Source organism: Rana temporaria, chromosome 7 (genome assembly GCF_905171775.1).
Source record: "Rana temporaria chromosome 7, aRanTem1.1, whole genome shotgun sequence".
NCBI classification, from domain to species: Eukaryota; Metazoa; Chordata; class Amphibia; order Anura; family Ranidae; genus Rana; species Rana temporaria.
The window spans coordinates 182,027,488-182,053,257 of NC_053495.1; the positions used below are offsets into that span (position 1 = coordinate 182,027,488).

At 45.0% G+C, this 25,770-nt stretch overlaps 1 protein-coding gene across 3 annotated transcripts in view; it reads right to left on the reverse strand.

The window, feature by feature from the left end:
* The window catches only part of PRKACB (protein kinase cAMP-activated catalytic subunit beta), a 123,882-nt gene that overhangs the window by 62,276 nt on the left and 35,836 nt on the right, over positions 1-25,770 (reverse strand). Inside the window, exon 1 of one of the 3 annotated variants that reach the window (XM_040360593.1) lies at positions 17,560-18,060. The exons of 1 other annotated variant lie outside the window; for it this stretch is intronic. In XM_040360593.1, coding sequence (XP_040216527.1) covers positions 17,560-17,740 — 181 coding nt within the window. In that variant the 5' untranslated portion in view covers positions 17,741-18,060. Of the gene's footprint in view, positions 1-3,317; positions 3,576-17,559; positions 18,061-25,770 lie in introns of those variants that run through there. One more of the 3 variants, XM_040360591.1, reaches the window with a different exon arrangement.

The following is a 25,770-nucleotide window of genomic DNA, read 5'->3' on the forward strand; positions in this document are numbered from 1 at the left end:
CGGTCTCCATTCACTGAGCGGGGAGGGACCTCTCAGAGCCCCGCTGATTCCTATTGGGAGATCGGACTAAAACGGACAGCATGTCCATTTTCAGCAGATCTCATCCGATCCACCATACGTCTGTTTTTAGCGGATCGGATGGCAGACAGGTGTCAGCGGACACATCTCAGCTGACACCCGCCTGCCCATAAGCATCAATGGGTGGCCCACTCACATCCACCTCAAAAACGGACAGGCGGATCCGAGTGGGCTTATCGTGTGCAAGGGGCCTTATGCTCAAAAAAGCTCAAAGGAGCTTGAAGAAGTTCAATAAAAACATGCACAAGAGCACAAAAAAGCACAAGCTTCTTCAAAGTTAAGATAAAAGCTCAAATGCTGGTAAAAGAAGCTTTTTTTTTTAGCTGCAGTGTGCATGAGCCCTAAACATGTGAACGACGCCAAATTATATCATTAAAACGAATCCACACAGGTGAGCGAAGTACTATTAACCACAACAGCATTGGGCATGTGTCTATATATTTATTAATTTCATCTGTGTATTTAGCAGTCTGCCTGGAGATCCGCTTTAGGGCTCTTTCACAGGTCCGCCTGCCAGTTTTTTAGGCGGACCTGAACGGAGCCGCGGATGTCAGCGGTGACATGCCCGCTGACATCCGACGCGCTCCGATCCGCCAAAGTGTGACGGAGGAAAAACCTACTTTTCCATCCGTCTGGCGGATCGGATGAACACGGACCGACGGTCCATAGGGGAGAGCGGAGAAAAGACAGGGCGGTCCCTACACAGTGTGCGGGGACCGCCCTGTCATCCGACGGCTCAGCGGGGATCAACGGATCGATCCCCGCTGAGCAAGCGGAGGTTCACGGGGCGGATCATTACTGATCCGCCCTGTGTGAAAGGGGCCTAAGACTCGGTTCACATATGAACTGAATGCGGCTCACGGCAGGGGTCCGGTGCGTCCTGGTTCACCGTTTCAGGTCCGATTTGAGCCCGAATTTTGGGCTGGATTCAGACCTGAAACGGACCAAACGATCCTGTGTTTTTCTGGAAAAATCCTGTAAACTTAGAAACATGTGGGTTGCCAAAGCTGCCTTTACATCTGAAAATGCATACATATACATCTTTAGGCCAGTGACACTAGAGGCAAGAGATACAGCATGACAACTAGCTTTTAGCCCAGGTTCACACTGAGCTGCGGGAGTGAATCTGTGCGAGTTCAGCTGAACGATTTTAATCCCACTGGTCAGTCCCGATTTCAGCCGCAATTTCAGAGACATTTGTGCGGGTTTCTGCACAGTGTAAATGTAAATCGCGAGCCGAAATCCCACATGCGGCGTTGCACCGATTAGGACGGTGCCATTGACGGCAGTTGCCGATTTGACCAGTGTCAAATCACATGTCAAATCGCACCAGTGTGAACCAGGGCTTACAGAAGGAAGATGGCAATGGTAGCCCTCATCTTTCTTACAACAGGTTTCCTTGAAGGTATATTATTCTTATACAGCGCCAACAGTTTGCACAGCGCTTGGCAGACATTACAATATGGTTAAAAAGGAATCAGAGGGCCCTGCTCATTAGAGCTTGTATATTGCTCTGTAATGTAACCCGGATCATGACATCAGACTCTTCAGTACCAACAATGGGGGAAAAGCTGAACATGTCCACCCAGGTTGACAAATGTCTTACCCAAGTTTCGAATCTCAAGGATTTTTCTTGCAATACTATCAATTTATCAAGTAAATTGTTGAAAATCAAGATAGAAAAAAATAAAAATAAAAATATTTTGTGGAGATAAAACACAAGGCAGGGCTCAAATTTTCAAGTTCTGAGCTACTAGCTATCCCTCAAGGGTTACTCGCCACCAGTTGCCCCGCCCCTATTTCCACCCCTAAACACGCCCTCATAAAATCATCTCATGAAATGACAGTTTCCCGCCACGTGCCATCAAATAAAGCCCCTCCCCCTTGTCCGGGGAACTTTGATAGACAGATCACCCGTCTATCAATGGGATAGTCCAGTGAGGGGGAACCTCGGCACCCCAGATGTTTTGGAACTACATTTCCCATGATGCTCAGCTACACTGCAGAGTGTATGAGCATCATGAAAAATGTAGTTCCAAAACATCTGGGGTGCCGAGGTCCGCCATCACTGGCCTAGGCCATGGGGTGCTCAACATGTGGCCCTCCAGCTGTTGCGGAACTACAAGTCCCATGAGGCATTGCAAGGCTGACAGTTACAAGCACGACTCACCAAAGGCAGAGGCATGATGGGACTTGTAGTTCAGTGACAGCTGGAGGGCCCCAGGTTGAGCACCCATGGGATAGTCTATCAAAGTGCCCGGACAAAGAAGGGGGCTTATGTGAAGGCACGCAGCGCGGCGGCTCTCCTCTTTCCCTCTGATCGCTGTGAGAACGGCTCCCATACAACCTGCATGCCGGCGGTGCTCCCCTCCCTGATCCCAGGCAGTCATAGCTCGCCAGCCCTCAAAATTTACTCGCAAAATGCGAACAGGTGAGTGGAATTTTTGAGGGCTGACATAAGGCACACATGCTTGTGTTGAGATGCCATCAGGTTTTCAAGCTGGGTGAGACACCAGAAGCACACAGTGGTTGCAGTGTAACCGCCAAATGCTTCCCAGGCGCTGCATGCACTAAGATGGATGCAGAGAGCCAATAGAACACAACTAGTGTGTACTGGTGACTACAATCCAGCTATTTTAATTCATCTCATTCAGTGTTAAAGCCAGCCCCTGTCCAGAGAGAGAGAGAAAAAAAAAAAAAAAAAAAAAAACTCATGGCAAAACCTGTGCGCACATGAATTGAAATGATAAAATAAAATTGAAAAAAAAAAATTAAATACATACTGAATTAATTGCATATCCAACAGACCATTTTTCTACATTTAAGCATAGATATATGGGAAAAAAACGCTTTTTAAATAAATAGGTGAAATAAAAAAAATAAAAATATATGCGCTATAGTTTTCCAGCTAAAAAAAATGAATTTGAATAATACATATGTTCCAATTCTAGATTCGAGCTTGTTGTCATGTAACAGAAAACTAACTGAAACATCTGTTCACTACAGAAACCAGAAGGGTATTTGCATAAAGGCAAAGTTCCTTTGGCATGCAAATATATTCCAATGCCAAAAAATAAAATAATCACCAATTGTAGAATGCTGGTCGCCTACCCAGTATAGAGAGACCCCACCTCAGTCCATCCTTGGAAACAGCAGCAGATGAAGACACAGCGATACATGCATACAATAGTAATCAGTGAAAGCTGCCAAGCGGCCGGCTCTCGTGCCGTGCTACTCACCGTTCATGCTGACAAGCTTGCCCGCAGCACCATATTGCTCAGTGCAGCAAACAAAATAACATAGCGGGGAGTGTTTTTTAATCCCAGCAGATAGAATAAGATCCCCTCTCGGTTCACAGAGCTCTGAGCAGCCAACGCTGGTGTTCTTGAGGAGCGCTAGGCTTATTCATGCTACACGCCACCCTGCAGAGCCCGCTGTGCACTCCCCTATTTAACCCCACGTGCTCCAGGCTTCACACCAGGCACCGTGCAAACGTTGCATCCTCTGGGCACAGGGTTAAAAGCACCAGCTCCTCCACCTGGAAAATCATCATCTGCATGGGAGAGGAATGCAAGACAGAATCAGGGGGAACTTAACCATGAAACAGTTAAGCTGCCTTTATTAAATCGGCCCCGTTTGTTTCTATGGCAACGTAAGCTCTGAATGATCAGTTTATTTGTACCCTTCTGAATTATCCCCACAAATCTTTAAATCTGCCCCTGCGGCCATGACTAGTGTGACATAACATGATAATTGCTATGGTAGTTACAAGCTGTACCCCCCCCCCCCCCCATGAAGTATTCAGGGTATCTAATAAAAAAAATGCCAGGACACTAGTCATGGCGATAGTCACGGGAAGCCAGGGGTTAAACAAGCTGTAATGAGGCATTGTTATACGTCATTGATGCAGAAGCCTAGTAAAGAATAAATAATGGTGAATATTACTAGAAAATGGTAAATTAAAAAGCCATTAGGAGATGACTAATTTTTTCCTTCTCTTAACTAAATTATTCAGCATCTTTGTGCCAAAGAAATACAGTAAAACCTTGGTTTGAGAGCGTTTTGCAAGACAAGCAAAATGTTTTAATACATTTTGCCTTGATATACAAGCGATGTCTTGATATAAGAGTAGCGTCATGCCACAACTGAGTATAAAAAAAAAAAGGAAGAGGAGCCTCTAAGTGTAGCAATATGGTTACATTTAATGAAAGTACAACATTTAGCAACTTATTGCTACACTAAGGGCCCTTTCACACATACGGACCCTATGTCCGCATTTTCATCCGTCCGTTTGCGTATGAAAAACGGGACATACATGGGTCCCTATGTGATTACGGGTGTCAGCGGATGAACATCCGCTGACACCCGTAATTTGTCCGCCTCCGCAAAGATCCGCATTTGCAGACGGAAGAAATCTTATTTTCTTCCGTCTGCCGGATCGGATGAACACGGACATACGGTCAGTTTTCATCCGATCCCCCCATAGGGGAGAGCGGAGGAAACACAGGGCGGTCCCTACACAGTGTGCGGGGACCGCCCTGTCAGCTGCCAGCTCAGCGGGGATTTTACGGAGGATCCCCGCTGAGCTTTGCGGACACACGGAGCGGATCATTACTGATCCACCCGCGTGAAAGGGCCCTTAGAGGTGCCTCTCTTCTCCTGCAACAAAAAAAATGCTTTGATATACAAGTGCTTTGAATTACAAGCATGTTTCTGGAACGAAGTATGCTCGCAAACCAAGGTTTTACTGTAACTGCAGTTCAAGGGTTGCTGCCATTATTTACTGCAGGGCTCGACAAATCCCGGTCGCCAGGGCGACTAGAAATAGGGTCCTGGCGACTTGGCTTGTGAGATGGCGCCATCTGGTGGTGAGCCGTTGGTATTACAAGTTATTACCATTAGATGTGTAAGCTGGCGCCATCTGGTGGTGGCCGTTGGTATTACAAGTTAAGCATTACAAGTTAAACAGCAATTCTAATGTAATTTTTTACCATTTTCACTGTCATCTTCTTCCCTCTAATTAGAACCCCCAAACATTATATATATTTTTTTATCCTAACACCCTAGACAATAAAATGGCGACCGTTGCAATACTTTGTCACGCCGTATTTGCACAGCGGTCTTACAAGCGCACTTTTTTGGATAAAAAATTACACTTTTTTTTAATTAAAAAAATAAACAGTAAAGTTATCCCCATTTTTTTTTTAATATTATGAAAGATAATGTTACGCCGAGTAAATTCATACCCAACATGTCACGCTTCAAAATTGCGTCCGCTCGTGGAATGCCGACAAACGTTTACCCTTTAAAATCTTCATAGGCGACGTTTAAAAAAAATCTACAGGTTGCATGTTTTGAGTTACAGAGGAGGTCTAGGGCTAGAATTATTGCTCTCGCTCTACCAATCGCGGCGATATCTCACGTGTGGTTTGAACACCGTTTACATATGCGGGCGCTGCTCACGTATGTGTTCACTTCTGCGCACAAGCTCGTCGGGACGGGGCGCGTTTTCTGGCTCCTAACTTTTTTAGCTGGCTCCTAGATTCCAAGCAAATTTGTCAAACCCTGTTTTACTGCAATACTGCAAATGTTTTTCTTCCTCACAACTTTATTCAGAATGCACAGAATTCACCAGCAGCACTCCCAAAGGGAGTTCATGGTCCCTGCTAAAAAGATATAGATGAAACCAGTATATGATGGAAGCCAATCAGTAGATCTAAACTCAAAGTTTAGGTTTATTATGAAGAATTAGGGAAGGGTACGAGAGTGACCACAAAAGTTACCCGACTGCCATAGGACAAACCATCAAGGCTACAGACCACTTGACTAAAGTTAATGCCAACCTCACCGACAAGAGCTGCAGGAACTATGGGTTATATTGGACAGATAGACGGACATCCATTTCGAACTAAATTGTAGTATACATTTAGCACCCAACATGCAGTCAATACATGTGCATGCTTCCTTCTACACAAAAACGACTGTAAAGTAGCCCAAAGACCCTCTGATGACATAAATAGAGCCTCAGAACTCAGATCTTCTACTCTGCACTTGGTCCAAGGAGGATCTTCCTTTGTTGTTACCTGGGGGGTTTACACAGGATATAATACTTGGGCCCCCCCATGACCATAGGGGAAAACAAAAAAAAGATGAAGGGGAGACAGGGGTTTGGTCTTAGGAGTGAACTTGTAGTTGGACTCCAAGGTAAGATAAGTGGACATCACAAACATTCTTGGCTAAGGTTTAGCGTTTTCAGATTTCTCTTCTTCTCTAGAGTCATCAGGTCCTATAGGCCAGTGGTCATCAACCCAGGTTTGCAAAATAACTGAAATACATCACAGGTGATATCATTTGCTGCTCAGTGATTGCAGTATTATAGTCTGCATCTCCCCAAGATAATACATAAAATCTGGCCTGCTAGTGGGCCCTGAGGACAGGGTTGATGACCACTGCTATAGGAAACTGGACCTGATGACATCGTGCTACACCCATAAATTATCATTCTGAACTGAAGTGGTAATTTGAAAAAGGCAAGAAACGCACTTTGTGAAATCAAGAAATTTGATGTTCATTAAACTCGACGACTCTGACCTAGCCTATGTAGAACAATTGACGAGTATCCTTTCCCACTTCCGTGAGTCTGGGCCACAGCCTGGGACGTCAGTGCGGGACTCCTTCCTCCGGGCCAGTAGGACAGAGGAGCGGGCCTTGCGCATGCGCAGTAGGGTTCCCGGTGTGAAGCCAAAATGCTACACTGCCAGGTACCCTTACCTGCAATGGCGGCGGCATCATCCGACAGCTGAAGGAAACATCAGCTACGGGTGCCAACATCACTGGACTCCAGGACAGGCAAGTGTCCATTTATTAAAAGCCAGCAGCAGCAATATATTTAACTGCTGTTTTGTAAAACCGCTTTAACCACTTAAGGCCCGGACCAATATGCTGCCTAAAGACCCAAGGGTTTTTTACAGTTCGGGACTGCGTCGCTTTAACAGACAATTGCGCGGTCGTGCGACGTGGCTCCCAAACAAAATTGGAGTCCTTTTTCAACACAAATAGAGCTTTCTCTTGGTGGTATTTGATGACCTCTGCGGTTTTTATTTTTTGCGCTATAAACAAAAATAGAGCGACAATTTTGAAAAAAATTCAATATTTTACTTTTTGCTATAATAAATATCCCCCAAAAACATATATAATTTTTTTTTACCCTCAGTTTAGGCCGATACGTATACTTCTACCTATTTTTGGTAAAAAAATAAAAAAAAAAAAAAATAAAAAAAATCGCAATAATCGTTTATCGGTTGGTTTGCGCAAAATTTATAGCGTTTACAAAAATAGGGGATAGTTTTATTGCATTTTTATTTTTTTACTACTAATGGCGGCGATCATCGATTTTTTTCGTGACTGCGACATTATGGCGGACACTTGACAATTTTGACACATTTTTGGGACCATTGTCATTTTCACAGCGGCTTACACACGGCTGTCCCCGTTCTTCAGCTCCGGGGAGCGTTTGCGTCGGAGCGGCTAAAAACAAATAGCTGCGCCGTCGTCCCGGATCGCTCCCCGAGGCTTACCGACCGCCGCATGTAGCGGGGGGGGGGGGGGAGCTCGGGTTGGCTCGGCTCTATTAGCCGAGCCGACCTTCTTTCGGGAAGTCGTGACGCGCTGTGTGCGCCGTCGTTTAGCATGTCAATCAATTGGCATGTCAATAGGAACGCCCACTCCCGCGGGATTCCCTACCCGGAAGCCGCGGTGAATTCCACGGCTAAACGCTATCTGCAGGGGAAAAAAAAGGTCAGTGTCATTTTATATGCAGAACTGGGCTGGATGTAGTGTTAGAATTTTTTTATAGGGTGAACCTCGACTTTAAGGAAGTTGTATATGTCTCAAAACCACAATTATTTTGGGTACACAATTCCATGATGTTTTCACAGCACTAAAATGTGAAAAAGGCAATGAAGGGGTGTATACATGCCGGCACTGCAATGTTTCTTGGTTGACGTTGGCTGTTCCCAGACCGGTGCCACTTGCCGCTTAGAGTTGCTCTTTAACAAGCAGCGATTGAAGCTTCAACGTTTTATTTTCCTTAATTGTAACAATAAAATTTGAAGTTTTTAAACAAAATCTAAGCCTTCTGTGCGGCGTTAGCTGACGCAGATCCTACTATGCGTTAATACTGGGGACAATGCAGTGTTTGTCAAGTGCTTTGTGCCTGAAGCCTACACAGTACATGGGAGCCACTATGTGGGACACAGAGGCTGTCAAAGGATGCACAGAACAGCTGACGCACACAGGACTGGGAGGTAAACTGCAACTCGGGAAGAGAAGCGCATGGTCCCCATAGTAACTGGTGATCCAGCCCTCCCAGGACCTCTCATTAAACTCGTCACTTGTTGCCGTCTCTTGCTAATGCTTGACTCATTTACATCACCTTTACCAAAACAACCCTGTCCAGCAAGTTCTGCATGTCCAAAACTGTCCTCACACTCGGGGCTGACACAGCCAGCTCAATCCCACATATGCCCAGGGAGGGAGGCTTTCCTAGTCTGGAACATGTAAAGCAAAACTCTGTCCTTCAAAGACACCAAGTAAAAGACTCCGCTACCATCTACTGACTTCTAGAGGTTGGTCCCTAGACAGGATCTATTGGAATCCTGTGTCTGCATCTCACAAAACTAGGGTTGTCCCGATACCACTTTTTTAGGACTGAGTACAAGTACCGATACTTTTTTTCCCCCAAGTACTCGCCGATACCGAATACCGATACTTTTTTTAAATGTGTCCCCAAATGCAGCCATGTCCCCCCCCCCCCCACACATGCAGCCATGTCCCCCCCCCCCCCACACATGCAGCCATGTCCCCCCCCCACACATGCAGCCATGTCCCCCCCCCCACACATGCAGCCATGTCCCCCCCCCCCCACACATGTAGCCATGTCCCCCCCCCCCACACATGCAGCCATGTCCCCCCCCCCCACACATGCAGCCATGTCCCCCCCCCCACACATGCAGCCATGTCCCCCCCCCCACACATGCAGCCATGTCCCCCCCCCCCACACATGCAGCCATGTCCCCCCCCCACACATGCAGCCATGTCCCCCCCCCCACACATGTAGCCATGTCCCCCCCCCCCACACATGTAGCCATGTCCCCCCCCCCCCACACATGCAGCCATGTCCCCCCCCCCCCCACACATGCAGCCATGTCCCCCCCCCCCCCACATGCAGCCATGTCCCCCCCCCCCCACACATGCAGCCATGTCCCCCCCCCCACACATGCAGCCATGTCCCCCCCCCACCCATGCAGCCATGCCCCCCCCCCCACACATGCAGCCATGTCCCCCCCCACACATGCAGCCATGTCCCCCTTATAAGCAACCATGTCCCCCTTATAAGCAGCCATGTCCCCCTTACCTACATGCTGCCGCGCCGCTTAGTTAATATGGGCGGGGAACATTACAGCTTTCATTTGAATAGCTGCAGTGTTGCCTGCCGCGCATTGACACTCCCCCTTGCTCGGGTTTGGACAGATCACCCGAGCAAGGGGGAGTGCCTATACGCGGCGGGAAACACTACAGCTATTCAAATGAAAGCTGTAATGTTCCCCGCCCATATTAACTAAGCGGCGGCGGGATGCGGCGTATCGGCGGCGGGGGGGGCTTTGAGTATTCGGCCAGGCATCGGGGGTATTTGCGGGAGTACAAGTACTCCCGCAAATACTCGGTATCGGTCCAGATACCGATACTAGTATCGGTATCGGGACAACCCTACACAAAACTCCTCTTGAACCTGTGAAGGGAACTGAGCAAAGGCAGCAAAGGGAGTGGGGGGGTGGTAAAAAGCAACAAAAAGAGGGCAAACCGGCCTATTACCTTACAACACTTTATCAATCTTAAATAGTATTATACTCAAATGGGTTTAACACGCCCATCAATGTATGCAAAGATAGATGCCACATCTGCAGCATTCATTCATCAGCATAAGCCAAGGTCAAATATGGCTGACGCGTTTCAAGAGGTAACCCCTCTTAGATCGGAGCTAAAAGCTGTGGTACCTGTAGCGAGACTTGCATATCTTTCTAATATACCATAATAAGAGCAAAGCGTGGTGGCATCCTATAGCCTTAAATAAGGACAGCAGGAAAAATAACTGGGCTTTAAAGCGATTCTTCGCCTTCTATTAAAATATTATATCTGCTGTCCAGGGGTCCAGTGCCATGCTCACCCAAACTAACCGCTTCTTTGCTGGTCTTTGGGTCCCTTGTTCCGACATGTTTACTGAGGGCAGCCGTCTGATTGTCTTGTAGATTCTGAGATTGGGTGTCTCATGCACGAGCCGCGCTTTGTGGATGGTCCTGGAGCCCTATGACACCTGTGATGTGTCCCAGACGGCTGCAATAGTGGGGGTGAACTTTCAGTGGATCGCTGTGGAAGTGGGTACCTGTCAAAACCAGGTACCCACACGCCCACAAAGAAAAAGTTGCAGGAAGAGAAGAGGGGAGGGCGGGCATAAAGCAGAACTGCCCCTTAGGGTAAAGTCCCACTTTAAACACCACACCTGAGCACAGGAGGTTGTTTATATTGTTTACTTTTTATTGGGGTGATAAAAAGACCAAAGCAGCGAAGGGATAATTTGTGCCAATCACTTGCTATTCAGAATGTCTCTTCCCACCCATCATGCTTAACCTGTGCCCACAAAAAAAAAAAAAATCTGTATACTACCTCTGCCGACATTTACTCATAGGTAGTGAAAATACCGTTTAAGAGATATTTACATTAAATTCAGCCAGTGACATCCCTGGTGCATGCGCTCTGAAGAAATGGACACCATTCTTTCTAAACTCCGTGCCGTAAACGGTAGCTCCTGTACGCACGCGAGGGAGCGACGTCATTGCAGCTCCAGCCAATCACAGCACCGGCGAGAAAATGTCAGTGGTGTGCAGGCAGCATTTTATAATGAGCTAGCAATGCATACTAGCTCATTATGCTTTTGTCTTACAGGGTTTCTTTTCTGGATTTACCACCTCCAATATTAGTCTTCTCTGGTCCGGTCATGTGATCCTGCAGCTCCAGTGTCAGCGAGCGGCTGCTGCAAGAGAGGAGGAAGCTCTGACAAAAGCTGGGCTATGAGAGCTTATGGGTGACGTTACAGCTCTTAGAATTCCTAGCCGTTAAAGTGATTCCTTAAGGCCCCTTTCACACTGGGGCTCGATGTGCAGTGGCGGTATAGCGCCGATATTTTTAGCATCGCTATACCATCGCAATTGCCGCGGTATTCGGCCGCTAGCGGGGGGGTTATTAACCCCCGCAAACAGCCGAAAAAGGGTCAATACCGCCGGCAATGCGCCTCTGCATATGCGCATTGCCGGCAGTATTACCGCGGTGCCCATTGCTTTCAATGGGAAAAGGCGGTGAAGGAGCGGTAAACACACCGCTCCAAAGATGCTGCTGGCAGGACTTTTGGAGCAGTCCTGACAGCACATCGCCTTGAGACTGCACGGAAGGAGTTTTTCAGGCGGCATTAAGGCGCCATTCTTAGCGCTAAACCACCTAAAAAAACTCCTCAGTGTGAAAGGGACCCAAGTATCAAACACAATCAGAAAATTGCACAAAAAAAAAAACATTTTTTTGAAGCGATCGTACAATAATCTGATTGTTAGTACACTGGACAGCTTTTGTCCAAAATTATTCGAAGGGACAAAAATGAAGACTTTGTTTAATCAGTACAATTTTCATCCGAAAATATGTAACATCACTTCCGAATTTTTATTCTGTGATACGAGACCTTTACTTTAGTAACCGCTTTGTTTTTGATATGGAGACTAGCATGAGAGGAAAAAAAAAAAAACAACACACACACACACACTATATCATCGGGATACTAGCCGAACCTACATGATCACATGACCGGGCTAAAAGGAAAATATACAAAAACAAAACAGTTTTTTTTTTACACAGGTTAGGCAGGATAGGTAGCAGGAGAAGGAAGGGGGAGGGGGGACATACTTTAAGGACTAGTTGGTGTTGGGCAGGAATTCAACTTTAAAGCTAATTTTTCTTACTGGATGAAGAAAAAAAAAAAAAAAAAAAAAAGGAATCCCTGTCTGGCTTTTACTGCCATCTTGATGTCTTTTAGCGAGATTGTTCTAGCTTTCCTGTACTCAGATCAAAAAAGATAAATAATATTCTGCTGAAGAGCTCATCTCTTCCGGTCTGGTAAATGTCAGCTAGATAAGAAATCTCCAATGATAACTGGGCAGAGCAGTAAAAACAAATTAAAATATACAACATTCTATGCAAATGAAAACTTTGTCGGGACAAAAACCTCAAATCAGATCTAAAAATCAAACCTATTCTTTTTACCGTCAAGTGTTTATATTTTATACATGCACACATATGCACCCAATCTCTGCTTTACAAACATTTAGTACATGACAATGGATGCCAGGTGCACTATGTGTTGGCAGCATCGCAGATAAAGCTTTCTTTCCTGTTTGTTGGATTGCAACCTCAGACAAAGCTATCTGATAATAGAGAAGTCATTACTTTGTTCACTCGTTGAACGGATCTATGAATGGAGGACAGGCAGAGGAATGAAAGGCCTAGAATATAAATTCTATGTATGGAGGAGTGGGGCGGAAAGGGGAGGCATAGATTGGTGCCTTTCATGAGTACGTAGGACAGATCTCTCAGTGGTTGTAAAGCCACGATCATACGATAATACAATCCCCTCTGTTAAATAAGAGATGTGCCCCAAAGTATGCGTTTTATAAAAAAGATGGCGATTTTTCTACCTATTTTCAGAGTGTCGCCCATGCAACTCCTTGCCTGGCGACCTGCAGTGGGAGGAGTCGAGAACTCCCTCTGGCGTCAGCCGGGAGGAGAGGGGCGAAGAGTCAAGTGAGCGGCAGGAGGCGTTCCGAAAAGATAGATAGATAGATAGATAGATGGGACAGAGGAGGGCTGCGGATGACAGTGGCATGTAAAACTGACCACGGTGTTAGGGCCCAGCAGCCATGATAAACTGTGGTCAGCTCCCAAAGGGGAGGGCAGAACCAGCCTGGTATTTCAGGTGATACAGTGGGCCAAATGACACAGCACAAGCACTGTGCCTCATAACATGCTTTATTTTTTATTTTTAGGGTAACAAACAGCAAGTCCTGCTGAACCGGGAAGATTAGGTTGGCAGTGGTAGGAGGGAGAATTGGCAAAAGAAGATTTTAACTAAAGCAAGAGCCAGCAGCACAAGGGAGACATTGCATTGATAGCAAGCAATGTTCCTTGTGTTTTTTTTCTTTTGACTAAACATAAGATTTAAAGTGGTTGTAAAGGCCATTTTATTTTCATGCATTCTTTGCATTAAGGTAAAAAACCTTCTGTGCAGCAGCCCCCCCCCCCCCCTATACTCACCTGTGCTCGATCTTCCTCTAGCGATGTTCATGAGAGACTGGACTCCTCTGGATCTCTCCCTCCTCATTGGCTAAAACCATTGACTCCCACTACTGTCGATCACAGAGTGAGCCAATGAGGAAATAGTAGGGGCAGGGTCGAGCTGCGCTGTGTGTGTGTGTGTGTGTGTGTGTGTGTGTGTGAATAGACACAAAGCAGAGGCTCGGAAGCGAGCCTGCTCGGGTGCCCCCACAGCAAGCTGCTTTATATGGGAGCATTCAGCAGGTAGGAGCCTTTAAAAACACAATTTCCTTAAAGGGATTGTAAAATCTCGTATTTTATCACCTTAATGCATCCTATGCATTAAGGTGAAAAAACACCTTGCAGTGTCCGTTCCCCCCTGAGCCCGTTTTACTTATCTGAGAGGACAATCAGGGCCACGCTGTGCAAAACAAACTGCACAGTGGAGGAAAGTATGACTTTTTTTTTTTTAAACAATGGTGAACCTATAGCAGGGATATGCAATTAGCGGATCTCCAGCTGTTGCAGAACTACAAATCCCATGAGGCACAGCAAGACTCTGACAGCCACAAGCATGACACCCAGAGGCATGATGGTACTTGTAGTTTTGCACCAGCTGGAGGTCTGTTAATTGCAGATCCGACCTATAGTATCACTTCTGCAGACATATGGACAAATTTCAGGAACAATTTTGGATGCAATCTTCAACTGAAGCGAATGTAATATGCAGTAGTTTGTAGATCTCTCGGGTTGCTCAACGATCATTTCCTTTTCTTATCAGAAAAGGGAAGCTCTCTCTGCCGAACATTGGACTAGCCATGGAAAAAGAGTTGTGTCATCTCTGGGGCTACACAAATTCTAAGAAGATAGGATGATGTTCCAGTACTTCTCAATTTATTTTACTTTGTATTTAAGAAAACAGTATGGATACAAAGCATACAGCCCAACGCAACTTAAATCCATAGTTGTCTAGTTTTCCAAAGAGCAATAAACAGTATCCAATACCGCGCTCTTACAAAACTAGTTACAACTGAAGGCGTTCAAATCAGTCACTAAAGATCAGATAGACCCAGCAAACCAGGACATTAAAAGTCCAATGAAAGTGAACTTAAAAATTAAGAGGGGAAGTGGGAAGAAATAAATTAAAAAGTAAGCAGCCGACTGAACAAGAGAGCTCAGAGAAGAAAAAGCCAACTGAATAGAAAAACTGGAGTTAAAGGGATTGTAAAGGCAGAAGGTTTTTATCTTAAAAGCGTTGTAAAGGTAAAACATGTTTCCCCTAAATAGCTTCCTTTACCTCAGTGCAGTCCTTTCTTCTGTTGCAACTCCACACAGTAATGTGAGGCTTTCTTCCTGGTGTGGAGTGTCGTGCTCGCCCCTTGAGGAGGCGAGCAGCAGAGTTAGGACGCCCACCATCACACAGCTCCTTTATCTGCAACGAGAGCATCCTGACTCTCCTCAAGCCGAACGGAGGGGATGAGCACGACACTCCACACCAGGGAGAAAGTGTTGCATTACTGTGTGGAGTTACAGACAGAAGAACAGGAAGTGAGGATTTCTCAGAAGAAATAAGGACATTTAAAAGCAAAATCGAAGGATTAGGTAAAGGAGGACTGCACTAAGGTAAAGGAAGCTATTTAGGGGATTTTTTTTAACCTTTACAACCCTATTAATGCATTCTATGCATTAAGATAAAAAAGGCCTTCTGTGTGCAGCAGCCCCCCACACTTACCTGAGGTCCCTCTCTGTCTAGCAATGTCCACGAGTGTCTCAGTTGTCCAAGAGTCTCCCTCCTGACTGGCTATGACACAGCAGTGGCGTCATTGGCTGACGCTGCTGTCAAAGTCAGCCAGCCAATCAGGAGAGAGAGGGGCGGGGGATCCATGTCTGACGAAGCGGTCCTGCGTGGCTCAAAAAAAAACGCTACCTGCTCTGTGATGTAATCATGCTTCAACTAAAAAAATAAATAGTTTGGACGCTACTTGGTGGATCCATGGTGTGCTGGCAAATATCCTCATCTATCTCCGATTGGACACAAGGAGCTGTAGATTGGCCCGGGTGCCCCACAGCAAACTACTTGCTGTGGGGGCACTTAACAAAAGGGAGAGGCTAGGAGCACCAAAGAGGGACCCGAGAAGAGAAGGATCCGGGCTCCTCTGTGCAAAACCAACTGCACAGAGCAGGCAAGTATAACATTATTATTTTTTGTTTGTTTTTTAGTTATAGAAACTTTTGTATCACTTTAAGATGATAAAGAGAAAAGGGAGTGAAAGAGGAGAAAGAGGGAGAGAGTGTAAGGGAAGATAGGAAATTGGTAGACAGAGAAGAGCCTCCAACTTCTGCGAGGACCATCGAGTATACTTTAGGCTCGATGTCAGCGATCAAATATCCAAGAAGCGGGTCTTTGTTGAAAAAGGTGCAAAGTCATCCAACCAATGGAATTAAGAATTGCAGTCAGCTTTTCATCAATGCATCTCATATCCCATTTTTGACCTCATCAAAGCTAAGCACTGGGGTTTTCCACGGCCTCTTTAGTATTCATAAAGATACAGACGTGTGATGTCTGGGATTGGTTGATGAAGGAATGCTTTCCATGGGTTTTTCCCAAAATTAAGGAAGAGGATCCCATTGACCAGCGCGGACATCCAAATCCAAATCTATTTCATATGGCCTTGCTCTGCACATCCCCTGAAACAGGTGAATGGGTCCGGACTTCTCATTTCAGATATCTGGTTATAAATTGCCATCTCTCCGAGGGTCTCCATCCACTGCTTCTCGTGGCAATCAGATATGGTGGAATCTGCTATGCACAAATAGCTCAACTTTACATTTTTTATTAGAAGAACTGAGGGAACTGCACAACAACGGAGAGCTGTGGTAGAGGACATTGTGATATGCGATTCAGCGCATCACACAGCTTTTCTTTTTGTACAAACTTAAAGAAAATCTAAAAAGGCAAAAAACATTTTTATAAAGTAAAGGGAGAGTTATAAACTCTGATTTTTTTATTTTATTTGTCCCATTGAGGAAAATCACCCTATTTGTCCCGTTAACCATTGTCAAAGTAAAATAAAAAATACCACATTTTGGGTTGTCCCCAGCGAAGGGGAAATGGGGACACTAGTTCTGGTGATTCCTTCATTTCCAGGGATTTGCTCTCACTTACTGTTTGGCTATGGGGCAGATTGTGAAGGGAAAATCTTCCAAATGGAACACACATGAAAAAAAAAGAAAAAAAAAAAAGAAGATTTGCCAATAGTTCTACATTAAAGTGGTTGTAAACCCTTGTGTTTTTTCACCTTAATGCATCCTATGCTCACCACTCGAGTCTCCCACTGTCATGCGGTCTTAACTGTAGTCGGCAGCCGTTGCTGGGTGTACTGCGCGAGTGCGTCCACGACAACGTCTTTCTTGTGTGTGTGATGGGGGATTATCGTGTGTTATACGAAGGCCGCACAGGTGCGCTGCGGCGCCTAGTGAAGTTGGTGTATTTGATGGGTTGACAACGTGCAGCAGAAATACGTTCACGCGTGCACAGTACACCTGGTTGGATAATTTGATAAGTTGGAAATTTTGACAGAACACCGCCGACTGCAGTTGCATGCAACAAGGTACATAAGGATGCAGATGGGCACTGATAAGACACGTGGGCACAATGAGGCTGAAGATGTGCACAGTTAACCCCCTTTTCCACTTACAGTAGCTGCTGCATTTCCCACCCTAGGCTTATACTCGAGTCAATACGTTTTCCCATATTTTTTATACCTGAGTATATACAGTAATAAACTATAATGCTACCGTTGCAGGTATAAAGCCCATACAGCTACAATACAATATTTTTTTCAAGGTATGTATAACCCCTTCAGTCATTTCAAATCAGCACATTATAGTAAGATAGATAGAGATATATATATATATATATATATCTCTATCTATCTCTAACAAAAAAAAAAAAAAAAAAAAAAAAAAAAAAAAAAAGCGCTTTCCTCCCCCTTGAACTAGAAACTTCAATTGCAGCAACGTGCTCAGTCGCACACATAGCTCCCAGCTGCTATTTAACAGAAAACTTACTTTCTCTGTCCCACTGCAAGGTGTTCTCAGAAACCAGCTGGCCCTCTTGTTCCAGACCCGTCCTCTGTTCTTGTGTGCCATGCTTCCCATTTCGATGGAACAATCGGTTAGCAAAGCCCTCCAACTTCTGCAAGGCTGTCGAGGTGCTGGCGGCCTGAAGACTTTCGTTATACGATGCCATACATACAGGTATTTTTGGAGAAAGCGGCTACAAACAGCTCTATAAAAACTTAAGACTAGGGGGTGGAAGAAAAAAAAACAAAACAAAAAAAAAACCCTGCAGAGCAAGAAGCGTCTCTTACTTCCTGTTTGACTGTGTGCACAAAACCACGGCGGCTGCTGCTGGTTCCTCTACAAGACTTTCTGGCTGCAGGCTTATTTCAGCTTTGCTTGAGCTGCATTTATCTGCCTAGTTTTGAAGTGGTTTTCTTACAAAAATGACAAGTGCTCAATGTGTTACCTGCCTTTAGAAGAGTCTCCCCTGCAAAGCGAGGCTAAAATAATTAAGCTCTTACTTGCAGCTCTGCAAAGAGAAAAATGTTCTAATGACAAAGCTGCAGGCTCTCCCATAGGTCACCCGTGCCCTCGGGGCTTATGAATCTGTAGTTATGTTATTAGGTATCCTAGCCACATATCGGTGACAAAGGGATGAGTTCAAAGAGAGAAAGTCACATAATGACCTGACTACACCTTTGAAAGAAAGAAAATGCTTATTTTGGACACTAGGTGGTGCTCTGTTTGACAAGTGAGAAACCCAATCATATTACTTCTATTCTTACTGTATATAGAATTGTTTTTGGTACAAGGTGTTCATTAAAACATATTCCCCTGAATGCAGCCCACCTGGAGAAATAAATATTCAACTTCAACCTACATCCAACGATCTTTACTGACCAAGGCCTGCAGGACTGAGAACCAATATACAGTATGTATGGGCTGAACTCAGGGGGGATGGGTGACACCTTTAAGGTCAACTTGTACCAAAAGGCAGAGTTGTCTTTTAATGTCTAATACTTAAAGCGGAAGTAAACCCTTCTTTTTTTATAGTTTCAAAAAACAGTTTACATTCCCGGCATGCTGGAAATGCTAGCTGTAACATTTACCCCACCCACGACTAAACCCTGCCCATGTTTTACCCCACCCACGACTAAGCCCTGCCCATGTTTTACCCCACCCACGACTAAGCCCTGCCCATGTTTTATCCCACCCACGACTAAGCCCTGCCCATGTTTTACCCCACCCACGACTAAGCCCTGCCCATGTTTTACCCCACCCACGACTAAGCCCTGCCCATGTTTTACCCCACCCACCTATGACTAAGCCCTGCCAATGTTTTCCCCACCTATGACTAAACCCTGCCCATGTTTTACCCCACCCACGACTAAGCCCTGCCCATGTTTTACCCCACCCACCTATGACTAAGCCCTGCCAATGTTTTCCCCACCTATGACTAAACTCCGCCCATGTTTTGCCCTATCCACCTATGACCAAGCCCTGGGGGTGAGAAACACATTAGTGCGAATGGTTTCCTGTAGGCTGCTCCACATTTCTGTGTCACACTGGCTTGTCGAGACACTGGCGTCCATTTTAAATTTACTGCACAGCTCGCTTTTTGGATGAGCACGATGGCACCCCCTTTACTTCTGTGGATCTTGGATTCCCTGGCTTTAAAGAGCTTTCCACGTTTACAATGGGATGCCCCTCATGCTCCAGTGTGTATGGCCAGGTTTGCTATGGGATGGCAGAAGAGGGCGGAGCTTGGAACCACTGAACACCGTTTTCCATTTTTACAAACTTAGCAAGGCCAATCGATGTCGGAGGATACCGGCAACCATAAAGATTTACTAACGGGACAGTCAGCTGTGCAATATGAATCGCAGGATTACTGGAGACACGCGGCAGCTTAGGCCATACACCTCCAGAAATGTAATGGCTGACTGAATGGAATCTTCAATTACATCAGGCCTGCAATAAGCAGCATAGAAAAATCCTGCACTTTGCTGGTAGAATTCTCGCTTCCTGCATTCTCTCCAGCCACCATTTTTGGTTCATTTTCATTCTAATTATAGCTCACCGCTGGCTGTGAATGTTCCCATGGAGATTTCCGCCTGTTTACACGAGACATTTCCTGCTCTAGTTTTTCTTCAGAGCTTGAAGGCTACGGAGCTTCCACTTACAGCAGAATTCCCTCTACACAGGAACATCATCACAAGGCAGATTGACAACATGGAGCCTTTTCATCTCTCCATATGAAGGGTGATTTATACCAGCTATGCTTTCAAATGAAGATAATGGTAGAATTTTTTTATATAAAGTATGGGGGGGGGGGGGGGGGGGGGAATTTGTGTAGTGCACACGGACAGCAATAATGGAGACAAAGCATAAGTAAAAAGCCTGAACCTTGCTTGTCTCCCTGAACAGGTTCTGCAGGGAGGATTAGAGAGGATCCCACTGGACAGAGTGGAAGCAGCGACTATAAATAGAACGCATATGACAAGCGGGAGGGAGTGACATCCAACTAATCTTCATCCACAGCGAGGAGCTCTGCTGCCACCTAGCGCTCAAATGGCAGAATACACGCAAACATGCAACTTACAGCTACTACTTGATACATTACATAGTATGGGAGAACTTTTTTGGAAAGTAGGCTTGTTTTAACTGGATATATTGTTACATACAGAATGACACTGAAAGCACTAGTGAATATCCTAAAGTACATCCAAAAATAAGTCTCCAGTACGTTATGTCCAGTGACTATAAAGGAGACCTTCACTCAAAAACTTTAAACTTTCTAATTCTCCTTTACATTATATATAATATATATATATATATATATATATATATATATATATATATTACACACACATAGATAGATAGATGGCACTTTTACTCTCATCCTGCTGCCTCTTGGGATACAAACATCGCATATGTCAGGTAAACAAAGGAAACGGGGGCAGGGTCAATTCTCTTGCATGCACAAGACAGATCTGGCACCGCGTCTGTTAACATATAGTTCTATAAATGAAACATTTGTATACCAGGAGGCAATGCCCTCTTCCATTCACAGATTATATCTAAGCCATGGCCCTAGATCTCCCTTTAAGACAGGGAAAAGGACGGAGGGAAGATTTGCCAGTCCATTTCTCTGCAGCCTCAGGTGCACTGAAGATGAATGGACAGAAGACAGAGGCTCCTCCCCAATTATAAACGGAAACATTGTAAACAGTTTACTATGCTCAGTTATGAATGGACAAAGAAAACTGGGGTTGGGACTTTAAATGAGGCGTATGAAAAACACACACCTCCATCCCTATTGGATACAAAAAAACTTCAAAAGTTTAGTTAGGACTGCAGATCGCAGAGAGCCTTGTCGCTGGCTCTGCAGCTTACTCATGTACTTGCAAATGCGTGCAACCAATCCTCTGCTTTTAACATAGACAGTTGAATTTGGCTTGCTGTTTGGGTGGTAAGTAAGAGCCTGGTTATAAACGTTTACTATTTTACTTATACTACTGTTTGTTTAAAAAAGCATCTCATTTAAAGTCCCAAAAACCCCTTTTTTTGTTATGAATGGACAGTCACGGACTCTGTCCGTTCAGAAAAGGAAGGAACCGGTAAATTACAGAATTACCAGCTCCTTCCTCTGCTCTACACCCCGACAGGTCTGGGATGAGGGGAGGGGGACCAGAGGAGGACTCGGGGAGCTGGGGACCCGGAGAGAGGACACCTAAGAAAAAGAGGAGGAGCCAGAGACCCGGAGAGAGGAAGGAGGACCCGGAGGACATGGGGGTGGGGGGGGATGTCGGAGTGATTGGTGCGGTGGTGGGGGCCATTAAAAGCACTGATCTCACTGTATAGCTTTCAATAAAGCACCCGACAGCCACGGGAGGGAGGAGAAGCGGCTGTCAGAAAAGCTATACAGAGAAATATTGGTGCTTTCAACTGCCCCCACTGCCACGTTAATCACCTGTGAGGCTGTCGAGTGCACTGGATTTTGGGGGCAGCCCATTCACACCTGCCTGCTCCGGACCTTTGAGACTAGGTTCATTACTGCATGTTAAAGTTATTGTAAAGTTCTTTTTTAAATACCAAACACTTTATACATGCTTGCTTTGTGATATGGTTTTGGACAGAGTAGCCCCAGTCCTCTTATTTTTGGGTCCCACGCCGGAGCCCCTGACTGCTCTGTGTGTCACCAGAGGAAGCCAATTCCTATGGTGACACACGGGTGGGCTCAATCCCAGGCTGTGCTGTGTGTCTATACATCGTTCAGACCGATGACTTAAAAAAAAAAAAAAAAAATTTGTTTAATTCATGAATGCCTTAGTAGAGACTGGTGTAAATGGATTTGCAGTGTAAATGTACAAAATGTGTCTATAGCAGTGTTTCTCAACCTTTTTTCAGTCGAGGCGCCCCATTCTAACATTTAAAAACGATTGTAATAGTTTTACATAATGCTGCAACATCCACAAGTCCAAGTAGGACACCCGACGTGCAAAGCAAATACACTTTTGTAAACTGGTACTGACTAATATTTCTCTATCACTCAGCTAATGTGACCCCACCACTGATGGAGGGGGCAGGGGAGGGTCAAACAAGGATGCTATGCAGACGATTGATGTCCTCCTTATTAAATTGATGACACCATTGGTCGTTAGGACTCCGACAGCTAGAAGGTTGTTATGGTGCACATGACAACCTGTGACTTGGTGTAATTAAAAATCAGCCTTTATCCACACGCCGGCTGGTATACAATGTTGGGCAATTTTTAGGCATTTTGCCAAACCTGAAAGAAACCTCAAGGCACCCCAGTTGAAAAAGGCTTGTCTATAGAATCTGGTGAGCTACAATACCAAATATCAACAGTAGGTGGCATTACATGTTAATTGCAAAAAAATCAAAAAATCACAGCTCTGGTGTTTACAAGCGGATTAGAGGGATTTACTCAGTGATTCTGTTCTATACATAGTAGAACTTGTATGGCAAACAAAGTAGTCAGCACGCTGCAAAGTGAAGAATCTTGAACTGGGAAATAAACAATGCCGGGAATTTTTAGAAAACACGGCTCTGCGTTACATGCAGGATAATGAAATGGGGCTTTAACTGCTTGAAGACACTTTTTGTTTACATTTAAAAATCCGTATTTGTTAGAAAATTGTTTAGAACCCCCAAACATTAAAGGCCATGGCCCTGGGGAATAAAATGTTGGTGGTTGTTGCAATATCTTATGTCACATTGTTTTCACAAACACACAATTTATGTGGAAAAAATACAATATATAACCCTTATTTTCATTCTTGCTCTCGCTAAAAATGTGTGTCGTGTAAACACTGCTTGCAAACTAGATATGCGTTCGCCTCTGCATGAGCGCACTGGGGCGCGTTACATTTTTTAATATCACCTTTATTGCTGTCACAAGATATGCAAATATCCCTCGATCCCAATAAAGCATGACAGGTTCCCTCTCTCCTCTACCCTTGAAAGCAACAGACACACAGGACAAACCATTCTTTTAAAAAAATGGAAATGGCCTTGTTTACATTCTCCCTAACCTAAAGGGATGAAATTCTCGTTGCTTCCAGTCTTACACCAATGGTTCTCAAGCACCCCTATGTTTTGGGAAATAGCTGTCCAAAATACCAAGCTATTGACTGATTTATAGCACCTTTGCAAGATGAAAGGAAAACCTGCAAACATGGCCTGTTGGGGGTACTTGAGGACAGGGTTGAGAACCACGGTCTTAGAGCATAGAGATGATCAGGGACATTCCGATCCTCTCTATGAAATGGGTTGCAACTGATCAGACTCAGGGCTCCCTATTGAGATGGGCAAGCCAAGGGAAATCTGTGGTGTGCCAAGACCCCTCCCGCCGCTTCTAAAAGAGATCCAGCAGCTAATCAGCCTCCCGGATTGCTTTTAGCAGAAAGGGAATCACCGGTTGAAAATTTTAATACAGAGTTATGGCCGACAGCCATGACCCAGAGATAACCATTTAAACACAATCCCGTACTAGCCGATTTAAACAAATTGCAACCAAACTCCAGCTATTACTTTATTATACGTCAAAGCACTTTCCTTTTGGGATAAAGGTTTTACATAAAAAATAAAAAAAAGCTCATCTAAGCACCCCTGCCAGCGTTCAACAGTTAGCCCTTTCCCTGTAAACAGATACATCTGGAAGACTTTGGGCCAGATTCAGGTACAATTGCGCCCGTGTAACGTAAGCCGTTTACGCTACACCGCCGCAAGTTTTCAGTTTTAGTGCCCGATCCACAAAGCACTTACCTGGAAACTTGCGGCGGTGTATCGTAAATACGTCCGGCGCAAGGCGGTCCAAATCGAATAGGCGGGTACAATTTAAATTGGGCGTGCTCCCGCGCCGGACCTACTGTGCATGCTCTGTTTCGAAATTCCCGCCGTGCTTTGCGCGAACTGACGTCATTTTTGCGATCGGCGACGTGCGTAGTGTACTTCTGTATTTCCAGACGTGTTACGCAAACGACGTGAAATTTTAAATTTCGACGCGCGAACGACGGCCACACTTTAGACAGCAATACGTTTGCTGTCTAAAGTTAAGGCACCCAAAACGACGACCAACTTTGCGACAGGAAACTAGACTAGCGGCGACGTAGCGAACACGAAAAACCGTCGTGGATCGCCGTAACTCCTAATTTGCATAGCCGACGCTGGTTTGCGACGCAAACTCCCCCCAGCAGCGGCCGCGGTACTGCATCCTAAGATCCGACAGTGTAAAACAATTACACCTGTCGGATCTTAGGGCTATCTATGCGTAACTGATTCTATGAATCCGTCGCATAGATACTCAGAGAAACGACGGAATATCTGAGATACTCCGTCGATCTCCTTTGTGAATCTGGGCCTTTGTTCTTTAGGAAAAAAAAAAAAACACACCACACAGACCTACTGGATGGATCACCAGATGAAAATAAAAGAAAGCCAAAAAAAAAGAAAACCAATGCAGCCATCACATCTAAGAACTGGTAAGCTGCAATATAATAAAGGTTTGTTTTTGTGTTTATTACCACTTTAATGCGATTGCAGGGTTCTTGCAGCTCAACTTCATTACCTCAGACCACGCCCCAACCCTTTTCTATTCTGCCGCAACACTTGTAACGCGGTCTAACTGTTGTGATCCCGGGCCACTGCCAGTCTTTCAGGGTGGGGGAAATAAAAATAGTTGAGTTGTTTGATGTCGGCTGGAGAGTGTGTATGACCCTGCAGTCTAGCAATAAATACAGATCGACTTCAAAAGAAAGTTTTCCTGCATAGCGCTACTGGACATCCAACAATTTAACTTTAGAAAGTAGTCAGATTACCTTCTTAGTAGTCTATTTATAAACGGTATAAAACTAATATAGAAGGACACATCGGGGAAAATGACAAAACGCGAGAGTGGTGACCTCGGACAAGAGGCCAGCTGCTGGTCAACTGTCCATGTGTGCCAAAAAGTCTGAGCAAGAGGACCTCCCGATATGTGATGGAAAGACTCACGTCTTATCAACAATCCAGCAGACACACAAAGTGTTATCCCTCACTTTCAGGGTATTTGTAGAATTGCAGTAGTCAACAGCTGTCAAAGAAACTAGTCCCATTATTATTATCATACAGCACAGAATACATAGACCCAGAATTCCATATTCCTGATATTTACCTGTTGTACCTTTTTTATTGTATGAAAAAGTATCCTGTACTCTTATTGCTTCCTTCGTGTTCCTGACAGTCCCTCCGCTTTCCCATTAAGATCTGACCACACTAGGCAGGAGAGCATAGTGTAGTCAGTGTTCTGGCTATACTGGGAGCCAATGATCAGACTTGTCCTGACACCCCCCTGCACAGCCATTTACTAGGAAGTTCAATGTGCTGCAGTTTCTCCTCCCCCAGCTCTATACAAAAAATGTTTTGCTTTTCATTTTCATTTTAAAACTGAATGGATTATATATTTTACACAGTGGTTTACATATACCTTAAAGTGGAGTGACGCCCACTTTTAGAACTTTGTCTTAAAGGAAAGATGAAAATGACAATTTACAGGGTATAGAGACATAATAGTTGACGGATTCCTTTTAAAAAGGATTGAAAATAGATAAAAATCAATCATATAATGTACCTGTAGTTTCTAGTTTCGTTTTTTGCATGTTTCCTGCTTCTGTGATGTACAGAGACTCAGAGCCAATACAGGGCAGTGATGGT